Raw genomic sequence first — 21436 nt, 5'->3', positions numbered from 1 at the left:
GCTGCATGGGGCGACCAGGCTGGCGGGGGGGGGGGCAATTGGGGGCAACCAGGCCAGCAGGGGGCTGGGGGGGCAGTTGGTGGTGATCAGGCCAGCAAGTAGAGGCAGTTAGGGGTGATCAGGCCGGCAGGGGGGCAGTGAGGGGCAATCAGGCTGGCAGGCAGAGGTGGTTAGGGGTGATCAGGCTGGGGGGGGGGGGCAGTTAGGGGCAATCAGGCAGGCAGGCAGGTGAGCAGTTAGAAGCCAGTGGTCCAGGATTTTGAGAAGGATGTCATGGATTGGGGAGGGTGTAGGCTGGGCTGAGAGGACCCTCCCCCTACCCCATGCATGAATTTCATGCACTGGGCCTCTAATAAACACATAAAACATGCCTTGTTATAAACCAGTACATCCTAATCAAAATTCCTGATTATAGGATGATTTGTATTTGTCACTAGGTCTTTACCTAAGTAAAAGAAACAATATTATAATTATTACACAGTTCTACCTCAGACAAAATGAAAGAATTCTTTAGTGAGTGACTCTCACTGCACATTTTCAACTAGACAAAGTCTCATCAGTGTTACATATAAGGAAATTATCTCCCAAGATAATCGTAACAAAAAGAAATCATCTTGTTCTAGCCTCTCATTTTATAAAGAAGGTAGCAGGAAGTTTCTGAGCAGTGAAAGGATTTGGCCATGGTAACCCATCTAGATATTAGCATGGCCATTAAACTATAGTTTTTGACCCCCAGGTAATCATTGTGTTCATTATGGTAGAATAGTAGAAGTGGAATATAAACTTATTGCTTACTGAACAAAAGAGTGATTTCTAAGTGATAAATTTTGTAAGATCTGTATAATATTTTTAAGGATGTAGAAATTTGGAATCCAGCATTAAGGTAATAGGAACATAATCCAAGGTTGTAGCAGTGGAAAGGGGGCAGATTTGGCCTAGACAGGGACACAATTATCAGCAAGCCTAGGTGATGAACCTCATTCACATAAATAATAGAAAGGACCTGTTGGATATAAGACACCAGAGTTGTAGTGGTAGGACAAGATAATGAAATCAGAGGTTGGTATTGAATTTGATACATTAGCTGGACAAGTCAGTGAAAAAGAGCTACCTAGACATTGAGAGCAATCAATTTCTATTCCTGATTTGACCATTTTCAGTCACTGGCACCAAAATCCCCCAGTTGGAAGTGGAAAACTAGTAGACAGGGAAACAGGATTTTTTTAAGCTTCTTTGTTTATTTTTCCCAGAGGTCTTATTTCTGTGTTTTAAATATCTGTGGTCACCTTAAATTGAAAGGAAAACCAACTCATCTTTCTCTCTGACCCCCTCCAAAAAGATTCTCTTTACCATTCTTTTTATTTAAACTTTGGCACAACCATTCCGTCACTCTGGCTTGAAAAATAGAAGTTATCTATGATTTATCCTTATTATGCAACAGAAAAAAAATAAAACTTTAATGAATGATCATTTTCACCTCTTAAATCCATTGAGCTACCAACACAAGTATACTGCTTCTCAGATTGTATTGTAATCATTTATTTACTTGTCAGTCATTCCCACCAGATTATGAGCTTCTTGAACACTACTTATTTGTATTTGCTTCACAGTGCCTGGCATATAGAATTGCTCAGGAAAATGTTTGGTTTGTAAAAGAGAACTGCCTATAGGGTCACATGTAAATTCTTCCTGGCATTTCAAATTGTCCATAATCTGTATCCTCTCTACTTCACCTCCCCACTTTCCACACTGTTTTGGTTCCTTCCTGTTCATCACGCATGCCTTTGTGTTCCTGCTAGCGGTTGGTATTCCATACCTGGACTTTTCTTCTCTAGGCCCAGTTCTTCCCACCCACCTAAATTCCACTCTAAAAGTCCCTAACCCTACCTTTTCCCTCTAGCCTTCCTATATAAGTAACACTGATCTTTTCCTCTTCTGAATTCCTATGCTACATATCGCTAGTAATAAATCATTTTACCTCTTTATCATATCCATGGTGCTATCGCAACTATTTAATTGAAGATCTCTTATATACCAGAGTCTGGAATGTACAAACCTCATCTCAAATGGTCACACAGCTCCCCAGAGGTATAGAGTTATTATCCCCATTTTATCAATAAAAGGTAACTGAGGCCCAGAGAGTTTAAGTAACTAACTTGCTTAAGATTGCACAATCTGAATCCAGATTTTTCTAACTCCAAAAAGTCTTTGCCTTACCAGCTGCACCATAGTATTTCCTCTCCCCCTGTTTCTCCCTCCTCAAAATAGATCTTTTGGGATATATCCACCCTTCCCCATATCTGTCATGTGTTCTAGATGCTTAATGAACGTTTGTTGAATTGAGCTGATACGGTTGATAGGGGTATTGCAACCTATTCCCTTTTTTATATTTTACTAGTGTCCCAGTGCATAGATTCGTGCACATTGAAAGGAAATTAATTAGAAGAAATATTTTAATATCGCTTTTCACGTCTTACTAATGAAAATAGGATTCTACTGAGTCTCCTATCTACCTACTCCAGGACTCCTGTGAAGATCAAATGAAATGAGTCACGGGAAAACGCTTCACAAACATTTGGTTAAACTGTAAAATGTTTGCACGTGGCTATAAAACAAGTGGTGTTCCTGGGCTGAAGAAACTCTAAGGAGGCTAGTCCTAGGGAGAGGAAGCCCGGCATTGCTACATGACATCATTACCCGGCGCCCACAGCCACCATTTCCTGGCTGGGCTGGGCTGGGCTGCATTTTGCTCCACAGGGTCTTGGCAGCATTGGCTGCGATTTGGTGGGGTGTCGCTCCAGGGTGGTGGCAGGGCCTGTGTCCCACTTGGGGGAAGCTGAGTGTTGGTTTGTCGGTGCCAGGTCCGTGGTGCCATTTATTATTAAATGGCCAGTGCACATCATGGCAGCTCCTGCATTGAACATCTGCCCCCTGGTGGTCAGTGCGTATCTAGCTACCAGTCAGAGGGACACTTAGCCTTTTATAGATATAGATATGTCATTGAGATGACTCGTTCTTTAAATGTTGCTCTTTTTTGGTCATTTTTTTTATAACTTTAATTAAAATACTTATAAATTTAATGTTAATGCCAATATCAAATATGTTTTCTGTATTTATTTTTTAACTCAAAGCACAGATTTTATAAATATATACAATTTCTTCTGGTTATATAATTTGGTAAAAATATAGTTATTAATTTTAAAAATTCAAGAGTAAGATGTATAAAATGTGATTTACTTTTTTATACATACAAGCACAATTTTATTTAAAATAAGCACCAAAGACATTTTGTTTTAAAGCTTGTCTCTGAAAGCTATTGCAATGTAGCCATATGTGCAATATTTTATAGTTCGAGACCGTGTTCGGACAAAAATGGAGCGTGATATCTTGGTAGAAGTTAATCATCCTTTTATTGTCAAGTTGCATTATGGTAAGTTATAAACCACCTCCCACCTCACTTCACCTCAATCCTCACTTCCTTGTGACATTCAGATATACTAATGTGTATAAATATTTATTTGTGTATATTTATGTGTTTAGCAGATATATATAGTAAAGTCATAGAAATTAAATCATTACTTGACCACACTTTAGAAGCTTTTATCACATTTAACTTTTATGTTTCTTTTAAACATTATCGTGTCTGAGTGGGTAGCCCTAGGAACAGATAATAATAATAATTTTTATTATATTAATAATAATGTGTTAGCCAAACTTAAAAACAACAAAGATCCCTAATGTCCTGAAACTGTTATCGCCTATCTTTCCCCCAAAGGCATGTGCGCTTTTTCGCAGTGGGTAAATGTATGGTGATTCCTACTATATATAATTAAAGCTAACCAACCCACATCTTTTTTCTGTAGTAAAGTGAGATGGTTTTTGTATTTTGTTTCATGTTTAAGTAAGTCTTTTTCTTTGGGGAATTTTTCTTATTGATCATATGTTTTAAAACTATTGTATTTCTCAGAGACTGTTACCTGAAGAAAACCTAACAAATGTTCTAGTGGTTTCATAAAAAGAAACACTACATTTAATATTTCTACATGGAAGCTAAGAGAAATCAGTGGGTATCTTCGAAATAAAAATCAGTTTAGATCTATGATATAATTATTAATTTGCTAAAAATAATAATTTATGAATGATTTTACCTAATATAAACCTAAGAAAATAAACTATGGTGGATTAAACAAAAATTTTCTCTCTTCATTCAGCTTTTCAAACTGAAGGGAAGTTGTATCTTATTTTGGATTTTCTCAGGGGAGGAGATTTGTTTACACGCTTATCCAAAGAGGTATATGATTAATCTTTGTTTTAATCTATTTATACTCACCCTGTTTCAACTAAAGCTTTGTTATATCTCAATATTACATTTATCATATTTTCTCTAGTGGCACAAGATTCTTACATTGAAGAATCAGAACCAAAAAGAGGTTTTTGGGTTTTTTTTACCTTTTGAATTTATTCTGAAAGTAGGACTTTAAATTGATTAATTATCCTGGTCTTTCATCCTTCTTTTAGTTACAGTTTTCTTAGAAACAATAATATATCAACAAGATATCCTTAAAGTATTGGTAGTGGAAATTCAGCATCCATTTTAAAGATCACTTTTCATTTCTAAGATATTACTGTGGTGGGGCAACAATCACATATTCTTAATATAGTTGTTACTTAACAAAATGCAAAATTGTTTCTCCCACAGTGCATATTTAGCATTTAGTAAGTAATTAGTTGACTGATAATTTTGCAAATTTCATATGTAAATTGTGGATAAAATTACATGTAATAGCAAAGTTATAATTTTTTAATATTTAAACTCTAGGATGGAACTTTAAATGAAAATTACAGACAAAAACTAAATAAAGACAGAAAAATTATTTTTATTTTAGGTGATGTTCACAGAAGAAGATGTCAAATTCTACTTGGCTGAGCTTGCACTTGCTTTAGACCATCTACATAGCCTGGGAATAATCTATAGAGACTTAAAACCAGAAAAGTAAGGAATCATACTACTAAGTTGAATACAATGTAATATCATTGTTTAGGAGGTAATAAAAGGTAAAAATTACTTCATAGAACTATCACAGCATTGCATTAGAGTCCATGTGCTTCACATTTCTGCTAAGACTATGTATTCTCATACTTTTTTTAAATATGTTTTTATTGATTTTTAGAGGGAGAGGGAGAGGGATAGAGAGATAGAAACATTGATAAGAATCATCAATTGGCTGCCTCCTACTGGCCCCCTACTGGGGATCTAGCTGGCCACCTGGGTATGTGCCCTGACAGGGAATCAAGCTGGTGACCTTTGGTTCATGGATCAACACTCAACCACTAAGTCATACCGGCTGGCTTAAATATCTGTTAATCAGAATTTCTGCTAATATTATCTTGCTTTCATTTACATTCTTTGATTTGTAATAAGGTTGAAATCTGTTTTCATATGTTTGTATTTTTGTGTGATTTTTCTGTTCATGGCTTTTGCCCATTTTTCTTTTGGAATGTTATTTTTGCCCATTGATTTGTAAGAGACCTTTACAAATGAAGAATTTAACCATTTGACATACAGAGTGGGGCAAAAGTAGGATTGCAGTTGTTCATATGGGAACTAATATAATAATAAACAAGAATACAAGAATAAACTTTGTTTCACGTACTCACAGCTGTAACCCTGCTTTGGCCCCACTCTGTATTGCAAATACATTTTTCTTGTTTGTCTTTTTATTTTATTTATGCTATTTTAACCTGCACAAGTATTTTTTTTCCTCAGATATATCAGTCTTTTGTGATTTTTTCTTTGATTTTTATTATTAGAAAGGCTTTTCCAATCCCATGATCAGATTTTTTTTCTAATTTTATAGTTTCTGTTTTTACTTTTAACTCCATCTAGAAGTGTTTTGGTATGAGGTATGGCATAGAGCTAATGCTTTCCTCCAAATACTGTTTATTGAAAATGTTCTTCTCCATATGATTTCAGATTTTGAGTGTGAGTTGAGCAAATTTCCCATTGCTTTTATAACAGCAGTTGCTTATATTTAAATTGTACGAACTTCTGATTTTTAATTTGTGTTTATCACTTTTAGTAAGAAAGTTTTTTCCGTCTTAACCGGTTTGGCTCAGTGGATTGAACGTCGGCCTGTGGACTCAGGGGTCCCAGGTTTGATTCTGGTCAAGGACATGTACCTTGGTTGCAGGGCACATACCCAGTGGGGGGTGTGCAGGAGGCAGCTGATTGATGTTTCTCATTGATGTATCTAACTCTCTATCCCTCTCCCTTCCTCTCTGTAAAGAATGAATAAAACATATTTTTTTTAAAAAAAAAAAGTTTTTTCCTCTTTTTAAGGAAATAAACAAGAGCTTTACTCTATCAGAAATTTTTAAAATAACTTTATTGAGATATAATTCACATAGCATACAATTCATCCACCTAAATTTTACAATTCAATGTTTTTTAGTATATTCAGAGTTTTGCAACCATCATCTTTATCAAGAACTTAGATATAACTTACATTACAATGTTACATGCACAATTTGCATAATTACAATAGGAAACAGAGAAAATGCTCCTTTGGAATCCTTTTAAGTGATCATTTAGAAATTGTTTACTTTCACATTGTGATCATTTAGAAATTATTTACTTTCATATTTTATGTTTGGTTTTTCATATATTTTGTTTTGGGATGTTTCATATAATTCTATTTTTATTCCCCGTGTAATTACTGGGTTTTTCTCATCATTTTCCCAATTTCTAACTATCATTACATAAGATATAATCCCTGGTAATAGTAATATAATCCTTAGAAGAAAAAGTTACTTTAAACATTCATAATAAAAATATGTTAGTGTTTTTGCCCAGCCGGTGTAGCGCAGTGGTTAAGTGTTGACCTATGAACCAGGAGCTCAGGGTTCCATTCCCTATCAGGTCACATGTCAGGGTTGTGGGCTCGATCCCCAATAGAGGGTGTGCAGGGAGGCAGCCGATCACTAATTTTTTCTCATCATTGATGTTTCTATCTCTCTCTCCCTCTCCCTTTCTCTCTCTGAAATGAATAAAAACATGTGCTTTTTAAAAAAGATAATAGATGGACATGGTTACTTAAAAGAATGCTTTAGAAGGTATAAGTAATACCCTTTTAACCACGTTTTCTTTTTTTCCTCTCAATATCAAGAATGATTTTAGAGTTTGTTTTGTTTTTAAAACTGTCTTTCATATATTTGTTAGAAGGGAGAATGATTTCTACCATACCTAATAATTCCTTTTATATTCCTTAAATGTATTGGTCTGCTTCATAATCAAGTATAATCAAAATTAGTATTTTTTGCTAACAAGTCCCTTATTAGGAAGAGACTTGAAAAATATGTCCTTAATGAATTACTCTTGGTGATAAACTTTATTGTAATCATAGTTGAATTGATGACGTAGGAAGATTGGTAGTATTTTTGACAGTAAAATTTCATTATAACAAAATTTGGCTTGAACATTTTTAGTTAGAAGTATAAGTAAGGAAATGTCTATATTATGAAATAGCTTTGATTATAAGTTAAACAGCTTATTACTGGACCTTTCAAGTCATATACTAAAATACCTATCCAGAAATACAATTGGCTTACAGTTTAGTATTTAATTAATGATGTTACTCTCCACTCATGTATTTGCTAAAGCCAGAAACTTGAGTGTCTTCTCCATTTTTTTCTTTTTTATCACAACCTATATCTAAGAGCTCATTAAATACCCCTTATTTTTTCCTCTAAATTTGTTTTCTAAAATTGTAAATCTGTTCATTTCTACCCTCTACACATCTAAACCTTTTATGGTCTTCAGTGCCCTTGAAAAGAAGCCAAACTATTAAGAATGCCTTATTGGCCCTTTGTAGACTGGCCCCATTCATTCAACATGCATTTCTTTTTTAAAAAAATGTTTTTATTGATTTCAGAGAGGAAGGGAGAGGTACAGACAGATAGAAACATCAATGATGAGAGAGAATCATTGATCAGCTGCCTCCTGCTCGCCTCACACTGGGCATGTGCCCTTGACCGGAATCAAACCCAAGACCCTTCAGTCTCTCCACTGAGCCAAACCAGCTAGGGCTGCATTTTTCATTTGTCTGTGCTCTGCCAGGCACTGAGCTGCTAGATGAATAAGACCTTCTAGAAGATAAAACACTGGAGAATGTATACAGTGAAAGGATGGGTCACTGAAAACAAAGGACTGTGAGGAAGATGTGTTGAGAAGAAGATTGTGTTGATTGTGTCAGAAAAAAAGCTAGGGAAGAATGATTGAGTCAGCTGCCTTAAAAATGACCAAGAAAATGACAACTCTAGCACATTCAACTGAAATATGTAGACCCTCTGTCTATTGTGCTGGGGAGTTTAGTTAGGTCATCTCTGCCGAAAGGCATTAGAAAGAGCAACTTAGAAGAGCATATAGGTTTTGTCTCTTTTTCTATTAGTTTTCTAGTGCGCCCGGCTCATTAATACAAGTTTATAAAGCTTAACCTTTGGAATTTGTTATAGTCATGTGTCCAAAAAATAACATTTTTCCTCCTTTACCTTTACCTTCTTATTCACCGTCTAAAGCACTATTTTAGAATGAGTGTGGTGATTTGATGCTTAACAAAGTAATTTAGCTTTAGCATCTGTAAATCTCTAGTGGTTTGAAAAGATTTTCTGACTTTGTCTCTTTGTTTTTTTTCAGCATACTTCTTGATGAAGAAGGTCACATCAAATTAACAGGTAAAATTTCTCATTTTATTAAAATACTTTCTCTACTCTATATAAATTTCCTTTAAGGTCGATCATGGTATTGGATTAGAATATTTTTATAATTAATTTAAATATTGGAACTCTAAGTTTAAACTTTACATATGCAAATTATTGTAGGGTATTTATTAATTCTATATTTATTTTGGCAGATTTTGGCCTAAGTAAAGAGTCGATTGACCATGAGAAGAAAGCATATTCTTTTTGTGGAACTGTGGAATATATGGCTCCAGAAGTAGTTAATCGTCGAGGTCATACTCAGAGTGCGGACTGGTGGTCTTTTGGTGTGTTAATGGTGAGGTTTGGAATGTCTTTTTTTTTTTTAGAAGTTTAGTAATGAAGAGAGTAGAAATATAAATCATATGTTTTATTATATAGCAATTTTAGAAGATTTGGTTGTAATTAAGATGATACTTTCTTACCTTCTGGCCTTGAGATTTTATACTATTGACTAATACCTCTGATTATTCTGCCATTTTGTAGTTTGAGATGCTCACTGGTACACTGCCCTTCCAAGGAAAAGATCGAAAAGAAACAATGACTATGATCCTTAAGTAAGTACTCCCTACTGTATGTTTTGATGAGATTTAAAAGTAAATGTTTTGCTCGACCGGTATGGCTCAGTAGTTGAGCATCGATCTATGAACCAAGAGGTAACGGTTCAATTCCCTGTCATGGCACATGCCCAGTTTGCGGGTTCGATACCCATTGGGGGCATGCAGGAGGCAGCTGATCAATGATTCTATTTCATCATTAATGTTTTAGTCTCTCTCTCCCTCTCCCTTTCTCTCTGAAATCAATAATAAGATTTTTGAGTGTTGGCTATAGTGTAAAAAATAACTAAGAAATTCATCAATATTATGACATTAGTATTATGTGGTTTAAATACAAATAAACTCCATTTAGAGTACTCGTATTGTCCTCATGTTTGTTAATGAAGTATTAAAAGCTTTACATTTGCTGAAACCGGTTTGGCTCAGTGTATAGAGCGTCGGCCGGTGGACTGAAAGGTCCCAGGTTCGATTCCGGTCAAGGGCATGTACCTAGGTTGTGGGCACATCCCCTGTAGGAGATGTGCAGGAGGCAGCTGATCGATGTTTCTCTCTCATTGATGTTTCTAACTCTCTCTCTATCTCCCTCCCTCTCCGTAAAAAATCAATAAAATATATTTTTTAAAAAAAGCTTTGAGATTTGGAATATGACAAGGATGCCCATTATTTTACTTCTATTCACATTGTCCTGGAACTACTAATAAGAACAGCAAGACAAGCAAAAGAAGTAAGGTTTAAGATTTTAAAAGGTTTAAGGTTTAAAGAAGAAATATAATTGTCATTATTTAGATATCACATGATCATGCCCATAGAAAATCCAATCTTCATATAAAGTCTTGGAATTAATGAGTTTAGCAAAGTTGCTGGATAAAAGGTCAATAAAATCTATGTCATGTCTGTATACCAGCAACAAAAAATGCTGTTTATAATCTATATATATAAAAAGCCAGGGACCTTAACACCTGAACAACCGGTCGCTATGATGCCCACTGTGGCCAGCTAACTGGCCCAATTGGGATGGGGCTGGATGGCCAACCTCCCGTGGTCCCTCCCCCTGGCCAGCCACTCCTGATTGGACTCTCCCACCCCAATTAAGGGCGGGGCCAGCTGGCCAAATGTGCCCCTCCGCACCCCCCTGCCCAACCCAGCCCCCAATTGACTCACCCCACCACCATAGGCCTGCAGCCCCACCCCCCTGATCGCACCCCCACCCCAATAGGGGGGCAGGGCTAGCCGGCCAACCTCCTGCAGCCCCTCCCCCCAGGTTGGCCCCACCCCTAATGAGCCCCCACCACCCTGATTGGCTCACAGCCCTTCCCCCAGCCTACCCTGCCCCTGATCGCCCCCCCCCCAACCCAATAGGGGGCATGGCTGGCTGGCCAATCACCCGCTGCCCCTCCCCCTAGCTGGCCTGGCCCTGATCAGGCCCTGATCAGGGCGGAGCAGCCAGCCAATATCCCACCATCTCCTCCTGACAGGCCCAGCCCCAATCTGCCCCTATTGGGGCTGGGCCGGCAGACCCCACCTATGCACAAATTCATGTACTGGGCCTCTAGTTGTATAATAATGTCAAATACCTGGGGATAAATCTAGAAAAAGTTATATAAGAACTCTACAGAAAACTAGAGAATTTTATTTTAAAAAATTTAAAAGACCATAATAACATGGAAGGTTGTACTATATTCACATTATGACAGAGCCAATATTACAAAAATGTGGCTTCTATAGTTCAATGTTATCCAAAGAAACATAGTTTGAGCCACATGCATAATTTTAAATTTTCTAGTAGCAGCATTAAAAAAGTAAGAAGAAAATTAAAATTGTTTTTTATATAGCCATGCACTATATAACAATGTTTCAGTCAATAATGGACCTGATATACGATGATGGGCCCATAAGATTATAATGGAGCTGAAAATTCCCATTGCTTAGTGACATCATAGCCACTGCATTGTGGTGGTGACACATTACTCAGGTGTTTGTGGTGATGCTGGTATAAACAAACCTACTGTGCTACCTGCCAATCATATAAAAGTAGAGCACATATGATTATGTACACTGTATTTACCATTGTGTTATAATTGCCTACAATATTCAGTAGAGTAACATACTGTACAGATTTGTACCCTTGGAGCAATAGGCTATACGATAGATCCTAGGACCTAGGTGTATAGTAAGCTATACTACATATATCTAGGTTTGTGTAAGTACAGTCTGTGGTGTCCGCACAATGCCAAAATCACTAATGACACAGTTTTCAAAACACAGTGCATGACTGTAATATATTTCATTTGACCCAGTATATCCAATAAATTAACATTTCAGCATGTAATCAACATTTAAAATGATTAATGATATATGAATTTTTTTCATAGTTAGAGTTGGGCTAGCCACATTTCAAGTGCTCACTGGCTGTCTGTGGCTAGTGGCTACCATATTGGACAGCATAACTATCATTTGAATGCAAATCAAATTTAAGTCCTAACAATTATTTTTGTGTGGAACTTGATTCTAATAAGATAATACAAAGGACCAAAAGTAACTAAAACACTCTGAAGAAGTTCAAGATAGGGAGACTTGCTTTACCAAGTGTCAAGTTTTACTATAACTATAATTAGAAAATATGCCATTGAAACAAGTATAGCAAATAGACTTATGCAGTACAATAGAGAACCCAGTAACAAACATATACATATATGGACACTTGATTTACAACCATTGGAAATTGAAGAGCAGTAGAGAAAGAACAGCATTTTTTTAAATAAATCATACTGGAAAAATTGGTGTTCGTGTAAAAAAAAGCAACCCCTATCTCACACCAAACACAAAAATCATCTCCAAGTATATTACATGTGTATATGTGTGTATATGTATATACATACATACTTGCTTATGTAAAAAGGAAAAAAATATTCTAGAAGTATATGGAATAATATTTTCATGATCTTAGGGGTAGGAAGAGTAATCTTCACACACAAAAAGCACTAGTTAGAAAAGAAAAGATTGATATATGATTACTACATTAAAATCAATAACTTTTTCTCATCAAAAGATTCCATTAAGAAAGAGTAGAGAAGAAAATTATGACACATATAACCAACAAAGGGCTTATATCCAGAATATATCAAAAGCTCCAGTCGATCAATAAGAAAAAGACAGCCTAATAGAAACATTGGGTAGAGAACACAGGGATTTCATTGGCCAATAAACTTATAGAAAGATGCTTACCCTCATTAATCAGAAAATGCAAGTTAAAGCCACAACAAGCTACAACCACATACCCACCAGAATGACTAACAGTAAAAAGGCTGACAGTACAAAGTGCTGACAGTATGTGGAGCAGTGGTAACTTTTATACATAGCTGGAAGGAATATAAATACTTTTATAACCACTTTGGAAAGCAGTTTTTGGCATTATCTTCTGAAATCATATATATATCCAATAATTCCACTTATAGGCATGCACCAGTTTATGTGCATCAAGGTACTTTCACATCAAAAAACAAGTACAGCCCTGACCGGTTTGGCTCAGTGGATAGAGCGTCGGCCTGCGGACTCAAGGGTCTGAGGTTTGATTCCGGTCAAGGGCATGTACCTTGGTTGTGGACACATCCCAGTAGGGGGTGTGCAGGAGGCAGCTGGATCAATGTTTCTCTCTCATTGATGTTTCTGACTCTCTATCCCTCTCCTTTCCTCTCTGTAAAAAATCAATAAAGTATATTTTTAAAAAAACACCAAGTACAAAGATGTTCATAACAGCATTATTTGTCATAGTCAAAAAATGGAAACTGGATCAATCATTAACTGTAGAATGGATTGATAAATTATGGTATATTTATATAATGGAATACAGCAGGGGTTGACATACTACTTGTAAATATTTTAGGGTTTTCAGGCCAGACACAGCCTCTGTCACATACTCTTAATGTTTATTTTTGTTTCCAATACTTAAAAAATTGTAAAAAACCATTCCTAGCTTGAAATCCATATAAAAACAGGCTGAAGCCTTTAGCCCATTGGTGTAATGTGCCATATAGCAAAGAAAATGAACAAACCACAGTTATATGCAACAACTTGGGTAAATCTCGTAAGAATGTTGAGCAAAGGCAGTTCAGACACAAAAGAATGAATGCTACATGATTCTATTTATAAAGTTTTAAAAACAGACGAACTAAAGCCTAGATTTTAGGGTCTACATTTAGATCACAAGAGCCTGAGGCAAAATAAGGAAAGTGGTTACATTGGATGAAGGGTTCTAGCAATGTTACATTTCTTAGTCAGATGACTATTCACTTTGTGGTAAATCATTGAGCTGTGTATTCTGGTTTGGATTGTTTTGCACTTTATGTTTTTCCTCACAATAAAGAAAAAGGTTTAAAATGTTTGCTGTATAAATGAATGTTCACTGAACCTTTATCACTCCCATCTACTCTGGCCCTTTTCTTTAAGCCAGTGATGGCGAACCAATGACACGCGTGTCAGAGGTGACACGCGAACTCATTTTTTTGGTTGATTTTTCGTTGTTAAATGGCATTTAAATATATAAAATATATATTGTTCTCTATTGTACTATGGTTGCAAATATCAAAAAATCTCTATATGTGACATGGCACCAGAGTTAAGTTAGGGTTTTTCAAAATGCTGACATGCCGAGCTCAAAAGGTTCGCCATCACTGCTTTAAGCTAACAAACACACTCTAGTGTTGGAAAAGAGAAACAACTTTTTTGACCTGCCTTGCGTTCCAAGTTTCTGCACCATCTTCCTGCATCGTTTCAACACAAGCCTCTTTAAAGAGTAGTCTTTCTTTTAGCATTTTTGGGCTGCTTTTGTTCTGTAGTCTGTCATTCCTTCCCACTACTCTATTGAAACTTCTCTCACTATTGTCATGAGTGATTTAGTTGCTTAATCCAGTGGCAGATTATTAGAAAGGTGACTTTTTACCATGTGTTCACACAATTCATTCAACAGATGATTGAAATCTTGTTACAGATACTTAGGATGCAGTGTGAACAAGACTGACAAGATCTTCTGTGGTCAAACAGAGTTTGCATTCTACTGGGGCAGACAGGAATTAATATTTAAACAAATAAATATGATAATTTCAGATATTAATAGGAGGAATAGGGATAATAAACCAGGGTACTCTTGAAGTGTGGGGGCAAGGGCAGGAGCCATTTTAGATGGGACAGTTAAGGAAGATCTGAAAGGTCTTTGACATTGTTGGCCACTCCCTCCCCCCTTAGTTTTTCCTGCTCCCATCGGCTTCTCCTACCTCTAACCATTCCTCTTTTGGTCTCTTGCTTGACCATTTCTTCTCTGCCTGCCTTTCTCTTTTTAATTATGAAATTTTTCAAACATAAATTTGCAAAAATAGAATAATACAGTGAACACACATATATCAGTCACCCAGATTCAACAGTCATCAAGATTTTGTGACATTTGTTTCAAGTATTCCTTTTTTTCTAATTTACTGAAATATTTTAAGCATTCCAAACATGTCATTTCTCACCTACTTCAGTTTGCATCACTAAAAAATATGGATGTTTTCTTACATAACCACATCTAACAAAAGTAGTAATAATTTTGGGGTATTATCTAATACCAATGTTTCACCAGATTTTTCAGATAGTCTCCAAAACGGTGTTTTTATAGTCCTAAATTAAGTCTGCTCATTTCATTTGGTTGTATTTCTTAAGCTTCTGTTCATCTAGAACATTCTACCCCTGCCCCACCCCCTTGACACTTACTTGTAGAAACCAAGTCAGTCAGTTTAGAATTATTGTTTTCTAATTTTGTCTGTGAAAAGATAAGAACACTCTCAATATCTGAAACAAAAAGCACAAAGCTGATTGTATTGCTTACTATAGTAAGGGAAGGCAATGCTGGTTCAGTAAAGTCTTTCCAAGGAGAGCAGACCACTGTTCCTTTATATCAGCGGTTCTCAACCTGTGGATCGCGACCCCTTTGGGGGTTGAATGACCCTTTCACAGGGGTCGCCTAAGATCATCGGAAAACACATATATAATTACATATTGTTTTTGTGATTAATCACTATGCTTTAATTATGTTCAATTTGTAACAATGAAAATACATCCTGCATATCAGATATTTATGATTCATAACAGTAGCAAAATTACAGTTATGAAGAAACAACGAAAATAATTTTATGGTTGGTAGTCACCACAACATGAGGAACTTATTAAAGGGTCGAGGCATTAGGAAGGTTGAGAACCACTGCTTTATATGGTTTTGGGGAAGGGTGGAGTTCAAGACGTGGCAGCTTTTCAGGGCCATGAGTAGATTGACATCATCTCTAAGAATGTGGTTACTTGGGTCAATTGGCATTCAGGTGTGGTTAGTGTTTGGCTAATTTTCACAGAGAGCCATTGGTTGGTTTGCAAAAACAACAACTGTGTACACCTGGGCAAGTTGTCTTTCATCAATTGAATGGATTTAAAACCAGTTTTGGTGGCTCTCTTGCTACCATGGTAACATAACAATTCTTTTTGTAGGAGTATGCAAATATCTTTATTCTCCGGTGATACCATTTAACTTGTTCCTTTATTCTGTTTCTGGTTAAACTTTTTTGGCAAGATTATTTCATAGCTCATGCTGTTGCATCACATCAAGAGGCTTACATCTGGTTGTTCCACTTTAAATGATTAGTTCCCATGGCTACAACTGATTCCTCCATTGTAAAGTTCCCTGTCAGGCTTTCATCTGTTGGTTTCATCTATTGATAATCATTACTTGAAACAATCATTTCACTAGGGCTTAAAAATAGTGGTTTTCTATTACTGTTATTCTTTCATTTATTAGTTGGGTGGTGGTTGTGTTTTTGGTGTTTTGTTTTTGTTTTTTTGTTGTTGTTGTTTTGTTGTTGTTGTTTTTGAAACAATGAACTTTCCCTCTTCAACTAGGGCTATTTAGTTACCTTTAAATAAGGCTCAAAGAAGAAAGGCAGAATACATGTTTAATTAGTTTCTTAATTTAGTTGTGAGAGCCCTAATTACTTTCATTGGGGGTTGTGTCCAGTGACTTTGGTTTTTATGTTAGTTTTGCCTTTTTTTTCCCTATAATGAACTTGTGGGATTTAATAATCAGTGTGATTCAACCAATTGCATTCATTATTTTTGATGCCCAAATTGTCCTTATTCTGATCACTTTTAAATGTTCTTGTTACCCAGGGTTCCATCTCTAAAATGCTTTTCTGCCCCTCTGCACTCACTTTCCTGTCTTCCCTTATAACTACTTTCAGCATTTTAATTACTCCCAGATCACACTTTCTTACCTTAACTTATCAGACACCAGACCTATATTTTCACTTATTCCCTTGCCTAGTTCTCCCAAAATGTATGACATGCATCACTTAACATTTTTATCTCTATTTGCTGTACTTTTTCTCTTGTATTCCCAATTAGTAGCATTTCCATGCAGCCAAAAACCTGGAAATCATTTTTTATTTTTTTCTTGCATATGCAGGTATTCACCAAATTTGCTGTCAGAAATATTTTAGAGTCTCAGCCTTTCCTTTGCATTGAACTGCTTACAGTTTTCAGACCATGGTGATCTCCCACGCACACTAATGGGTCAAAGCTTCTAAGTAGACTGTCTATTACCTACCAGTGCTTCCCACTCCAGATAATTTTATACTACCCTTGGAGTTACCTTCTTGAAAATAAATCTGGTCATGTTAGTCCACTGTTTAAAGACCACTGCTGTATCCCTATTACCTAATATGGTAGTTTCCCCAGATTTGTTCAACAGAACCCTAACTCTATAAGATGTTAATGGGTATTCTTTGAGAAAGAGTTGTTAGAAACAAATGTTTAGAAAAATACTGATTTTTTTTTTACTCTAGATGTCTCAGCCTTTTATATGTAATGTATTAAATTCTATGGTTTCAGCAGGGGGGTATAATACCATTCCACAAACTCATTGTACCATGAAAATGTTTTGTTGTTGTTAACTATCTAGAGAGATTAATGCTATTCAGTAAAATGTTGGAGAAACACTGGCCAAATGAATAAATTCTCAACCTTTAAATTGCATTGAAGACCTTTCACAATCTCTTGTGCTAAATTTGATATTCCCTACTGTTTCCTTAGCATTCTTTCCATATGTCCTTCTGGATTTGTCTCTTAAATTACCAGGATTATCTATATCCATCTTCCCTACTACCCATCGGAGGCTGTCTTTATCTCTGTACCCTAAGCACTAAGCAGTGTTTAGCACATAGTAGCTCAAAAACACGCTGAATAATAAATGGATCTATTTCTGAAATAGAAATTTCTCTGCTAGCCATTTTCTCCAACTGTTACTATTTTCGTACTTATAGGATCATTGGTTTCCATAATTTGTAGGTTGGAGAAAAGAATAAAATTATATATTAGAGTTGAAACAGACCTTCAAGCTCATCCAGTCCAGTGGTTTTCAGACTGTGTGCTACAATCTCAAATATTCCACAGACCCCTTTCCCACCAACTCCTCTTCCCTGCATGGCTATTAAAGGGAATGAGAAAGAAAAATAAACGTAAAGAAGCACATGTTCTTTTAGCAGTTTTAAATCTTGGATTTCTTAAATTCCTTTTGAAAAGGGGTTCCAAGGGTACAGTTTAAGAACCATTGATCTAATGTCCCATCCCCTTGCTTATGAAGAAGTGGTAACAGGCCCAAGGGGATTGACTTTTCCAAGGTCACAAAGTTCTTAGAAAAGAGCCAGAACTAGGACTCAGATGATCTTACTCTCACAATAGTGCTTTTTGTAAAATTCTGAAAAATGAAACAGTTCATTAGGGCATTATGGACTAAAATTATTATGTGTTCACACCAAAACTTTATACACAAATGGTCTTAGCAACTTTGTTTATAGTAGCCCAAAACTGGACACAATCCAGGTATCCTAGTTTAACAGGGAAATATATAAACAAAATGTGGTACATTTGTGCCATGGAATACTATTACTTAGCAATAAAAAGGAATGAACTATCAGTATACACAATAACTTGGATACATCTGAAGGGAATTCATGCTGAGTAAGGAAAAAAAAAGCTTACCTACTGTATGACCCCATTTACATAACATTCTTAAAATGACAAAAATATAGAAATGGAGAAAAGCTTAGTGGTCTCCAGTAGTTAGGAATTCGGGAGAGAGAAATGTGGGTGTGGTTATGAAGGGGCAACATGAGGGATCCTGGTGGTGATGAACTGGTCAGTATTTTTACTGTAGTGTTGGATATAAGAACCTTTATTTGTGATAGAACTAAACACACACACACACACACATACACACACACAATGCAATTAAAACTGGAGACATCTGAATGACATCAGTGGATTGTACCAATGTCAATATCCTAGTTATGACAGTGTACTATAGTTTTATAAGATGTTACCTTTAGACTAAACTTGGTAAAGGGTACATATTCTCTCTCTCTCTCTCTCTCTCTCTCTCTCTCTCTCTCTCTCTCTCTGTCTCTCTCTCTCTTTCTCTCTCTCTCATTTCTTACAACTGAGTGTGAATCCACAATTATCTTAAAATAAAAATTTAATTTTAAAAATAAAATACAGTTACCTCCAAAAAATAAAATGTTATCATGTGGATTTATTATTTAGAGCTAAACTTGGGATGCCACAGTTTTTGAGTCCTGAAGCCCAGAGTCTTTTACGAATGCTTTTCAAACGAAATCCTGCAAACAGATTAGGTAACATTTTTATTTTGTTTCTTTTGTGTGTTTGTTGGGATTTGGTTTGGGGGAAGGGGGGGCTGATATTTGTTTTTGTTGTGGGATTATGAACTATTAGGACAAATATTAAAAATGAAGTCTAAATAAACAATATATATTCCTCCTTGAAATAAAATAACCATTTAGTCAAAACTGGTTAATTTTTGATAGGTGCAGGACCAGATGGAGTGGAAGAAATTAAAAGACATTTATTTTTCTCAACAATAGATTGGAATGTAAGTATAGAATGAAAGCTTACTTGACTTTTTTTTTTTATAATTAACACATGTCTAAGTCTCTCTTTTTTCCTTCAGAAACTATACAGAAGAGAAATTCATCCACCTTTTAAACCTGCAACTGGCAGGCCTGAAGATACATTCTATTTTGATCCTGAGTTTACTGCAAAAACTCCCAAAGGTAAGGAGAAAACAAGAAAACCCAAATATAAGAATATATTTTTAATTTGTTTAAAATATGTTTTTATTGATTTTTAGAGAGAGGGGAAGGGAGAGGATAGAGAGATAGAAATATCAATGAGAGAGAAACATCATCAATTGTCTACCTCCTGCACACGCCCTACTGGGGATTGAGCCAGCAATCCAAGCATTTGCACTGACCGGAGTCGAACTGGCAACCTCCTGGTGCATGCGTCAATGCTCAGCCACTGAGCCACACTGGTCGGGCAATAATATTTTTCTTATTCAATCAGAAAATCTTTTCCAGTTTAATTTTTAGATTCTGACATTATGTCTTGAGACCACTGAACTAAATTCTTTTCTCCTAAATTATCTGTAGGTCACCCTTGTATCTCCCCCTAACCAGGAGCCATAGCATTGGTAGGTTACCATTTAGGGCTGCACCATCCAATATGGTAGCCATTCATACCACATCCTTGCCACAATCCTAATAATAGACAAACGTGGTAATTAACCGTACCTCCGACACGCTTCCCATTGGCTGATCAGGGCAATATACAAATTAACTGCCAACCAAGATGGCGGCCGGCAGCTGAAGCGAGCAGGAGGCTTGCTTGCTCCAGTGATGGAGGAAACCAAGGTTCCCCGCCTGCCGCCGCCCAGCTCTGAGCTGCACTCTAAGCAACTATGTTGCAATTATAGAAGCTAAACAATCTCCAGAAACCTGCTTTCAGCCAGCTGGGCCTCAGAGCTGGAGTTGCAACAGTGTTTCAATTATAGAAGCTAAACAAAGCCCAGATACCTGCTTTCAGCAGCCAAGGTGTCAGAGCTGGAGCCCAGCCTCAGAGCTAAAGCCAGCTTTCAGCTCCAGTGACAGCCATAGAAGGTAAATAAATCCCAGAATAAGAAAAAAAAGAAAAAAAGTAGCGGTTGGGAGCTTCAGTCACCCGCCAGCCTGAAAACGGCCCTCAGCCCCTCACCCAGACTGGCCAGGCACCCCAGTGGGGACCCCCAACCTGAAGGGGGTGTGACCAGCTGCATACAGCCATCATCCCCTCATCCAGGCTGGCCAGGCACCCAAGCAGGACCCCCACCCTGATCCGGGACACCCTTCAGGGCAAACCAGCCAGCCGCCACCCGTGCACCAGGCCTCTATCCTATATAGTAACAGGGTAATATGCAAACTGACCCTAACAGCAGAAGGACTGGGAATGACTGGTCACTATGACACACACTGACCACCAGGGGGCAGACACTCAATGCAGGAGCTGCCCTCATGGGAGGAGCTCTACTCAGCCACAAGCCAGGCTGATGGCTGCCAGTACAGCGGTGGTGGTGGGAGCCTCTCCTGCCTCCTCAGCAGCGCTAAGGATGTCCGACTGCAGTTTAGGCCTGTTCCCCGCTGGCAAGTAGACATCCCCCGAGGGCTGCCGGGCTGCCAGAGGGATGTCTGATTGCCATCTTAGGCCCAATCCCCTGGGGAGCGGGCCTAAGCCAGCAGATGGTCATCCCCTGAGGGGTCCCAGACTGCGAGAGGGCACAGGCCAGGCTGAGGGACCCCCCTTCCCCCCCCAAGTGCACAAATTTTTGTGCACCGGGCCTCTAGTCTATACTAATAAAAGGGCAATATGCTAATTGGACCGGACATCTTCCAGACATTCTTCCGGAAAAAGCCATGGTGGCAAGGGCTGTTGCAGAGGCGATAAGGGGTGATCAGGCCGGCAGGGGAGAGCAATTAGGGTCAATCAGGCTGGCAGGGGAGGGCAGTTAGGGGGTGATCACGAAGGCAGGCAGGCAAGCTGTTAGGAGCCAGCAGTCCTGGATTGCAAGAGGGATGTCTGACTGCCGGACATCCCCCGAGGGGTCCCAGATTGGAGAGGGTGCAGGCGGGGCTGCGGAACACCCCCCCCACATACACACACACACAAATTTCATGCACCGGGCCTCTAGTCTAAAATAATAAAAGTATAATATGCTAATTAGA

General features: G+C 37.4%; 1 protein-coding gene across 3 annotated transcripts in view; it reads left to right on the top strand.

The window, feature by feature from the left end:
- RPS6KA3 (ribosomal protein S6 kinase A3) overlaps positions 1-21436 on the top strand; it is a 119674-nt gene that overhangs the window by 62233 nt on the left and 36005 nt on the right. For all 3 annotated transcript variants that reach the window (XM_081115174.1, XM_081115176.1, XM_081115175.1), the window contains exons 5-13: positions 3350-3430; positions 4212-4291; positions 4887-4993; positions 8693-8730; positions 8910-9052; positions 9241-9311; positions 18927-19015; positions 19208-19272; positions 19351-19453. In XM_081115174.1, the coding sequence (XP_080971300.1) occupies positions 3350-3430; positions 4212-4291; positions 4887-4993; positions 8693-8730; positions 8910-9052; positions 9241-9311; positions 18927-19015; positions 19208-19272; positions 19351-19453 (777 nt within the window). The remainder of the gene's footprint in view (positions 1-3349; positions 3431-4211; positions 4292-4886; positions 4994-8692; positions 8731-8909; positions 9053-9240; positions 9312-18926; positions 19016-19207; positions 19273-19350; positions 19454-21436) is intronic.

This window comes from Myotis nattereri (assembly GCF_964212035.1).
Source record: "Myotis nattereri genome assembly, chromosome: X".
Lineage (NCBI taxonomy): Eukaryota > Metazoa > Chordata > Mammalia > Chiroptera > Vespertilionidae > Myotis > Myotis nattereri.
Note: the sequence above shows the minus strand (reverse complement) of the source record. Positions and strands in the feature narration are given on the sequence as shown.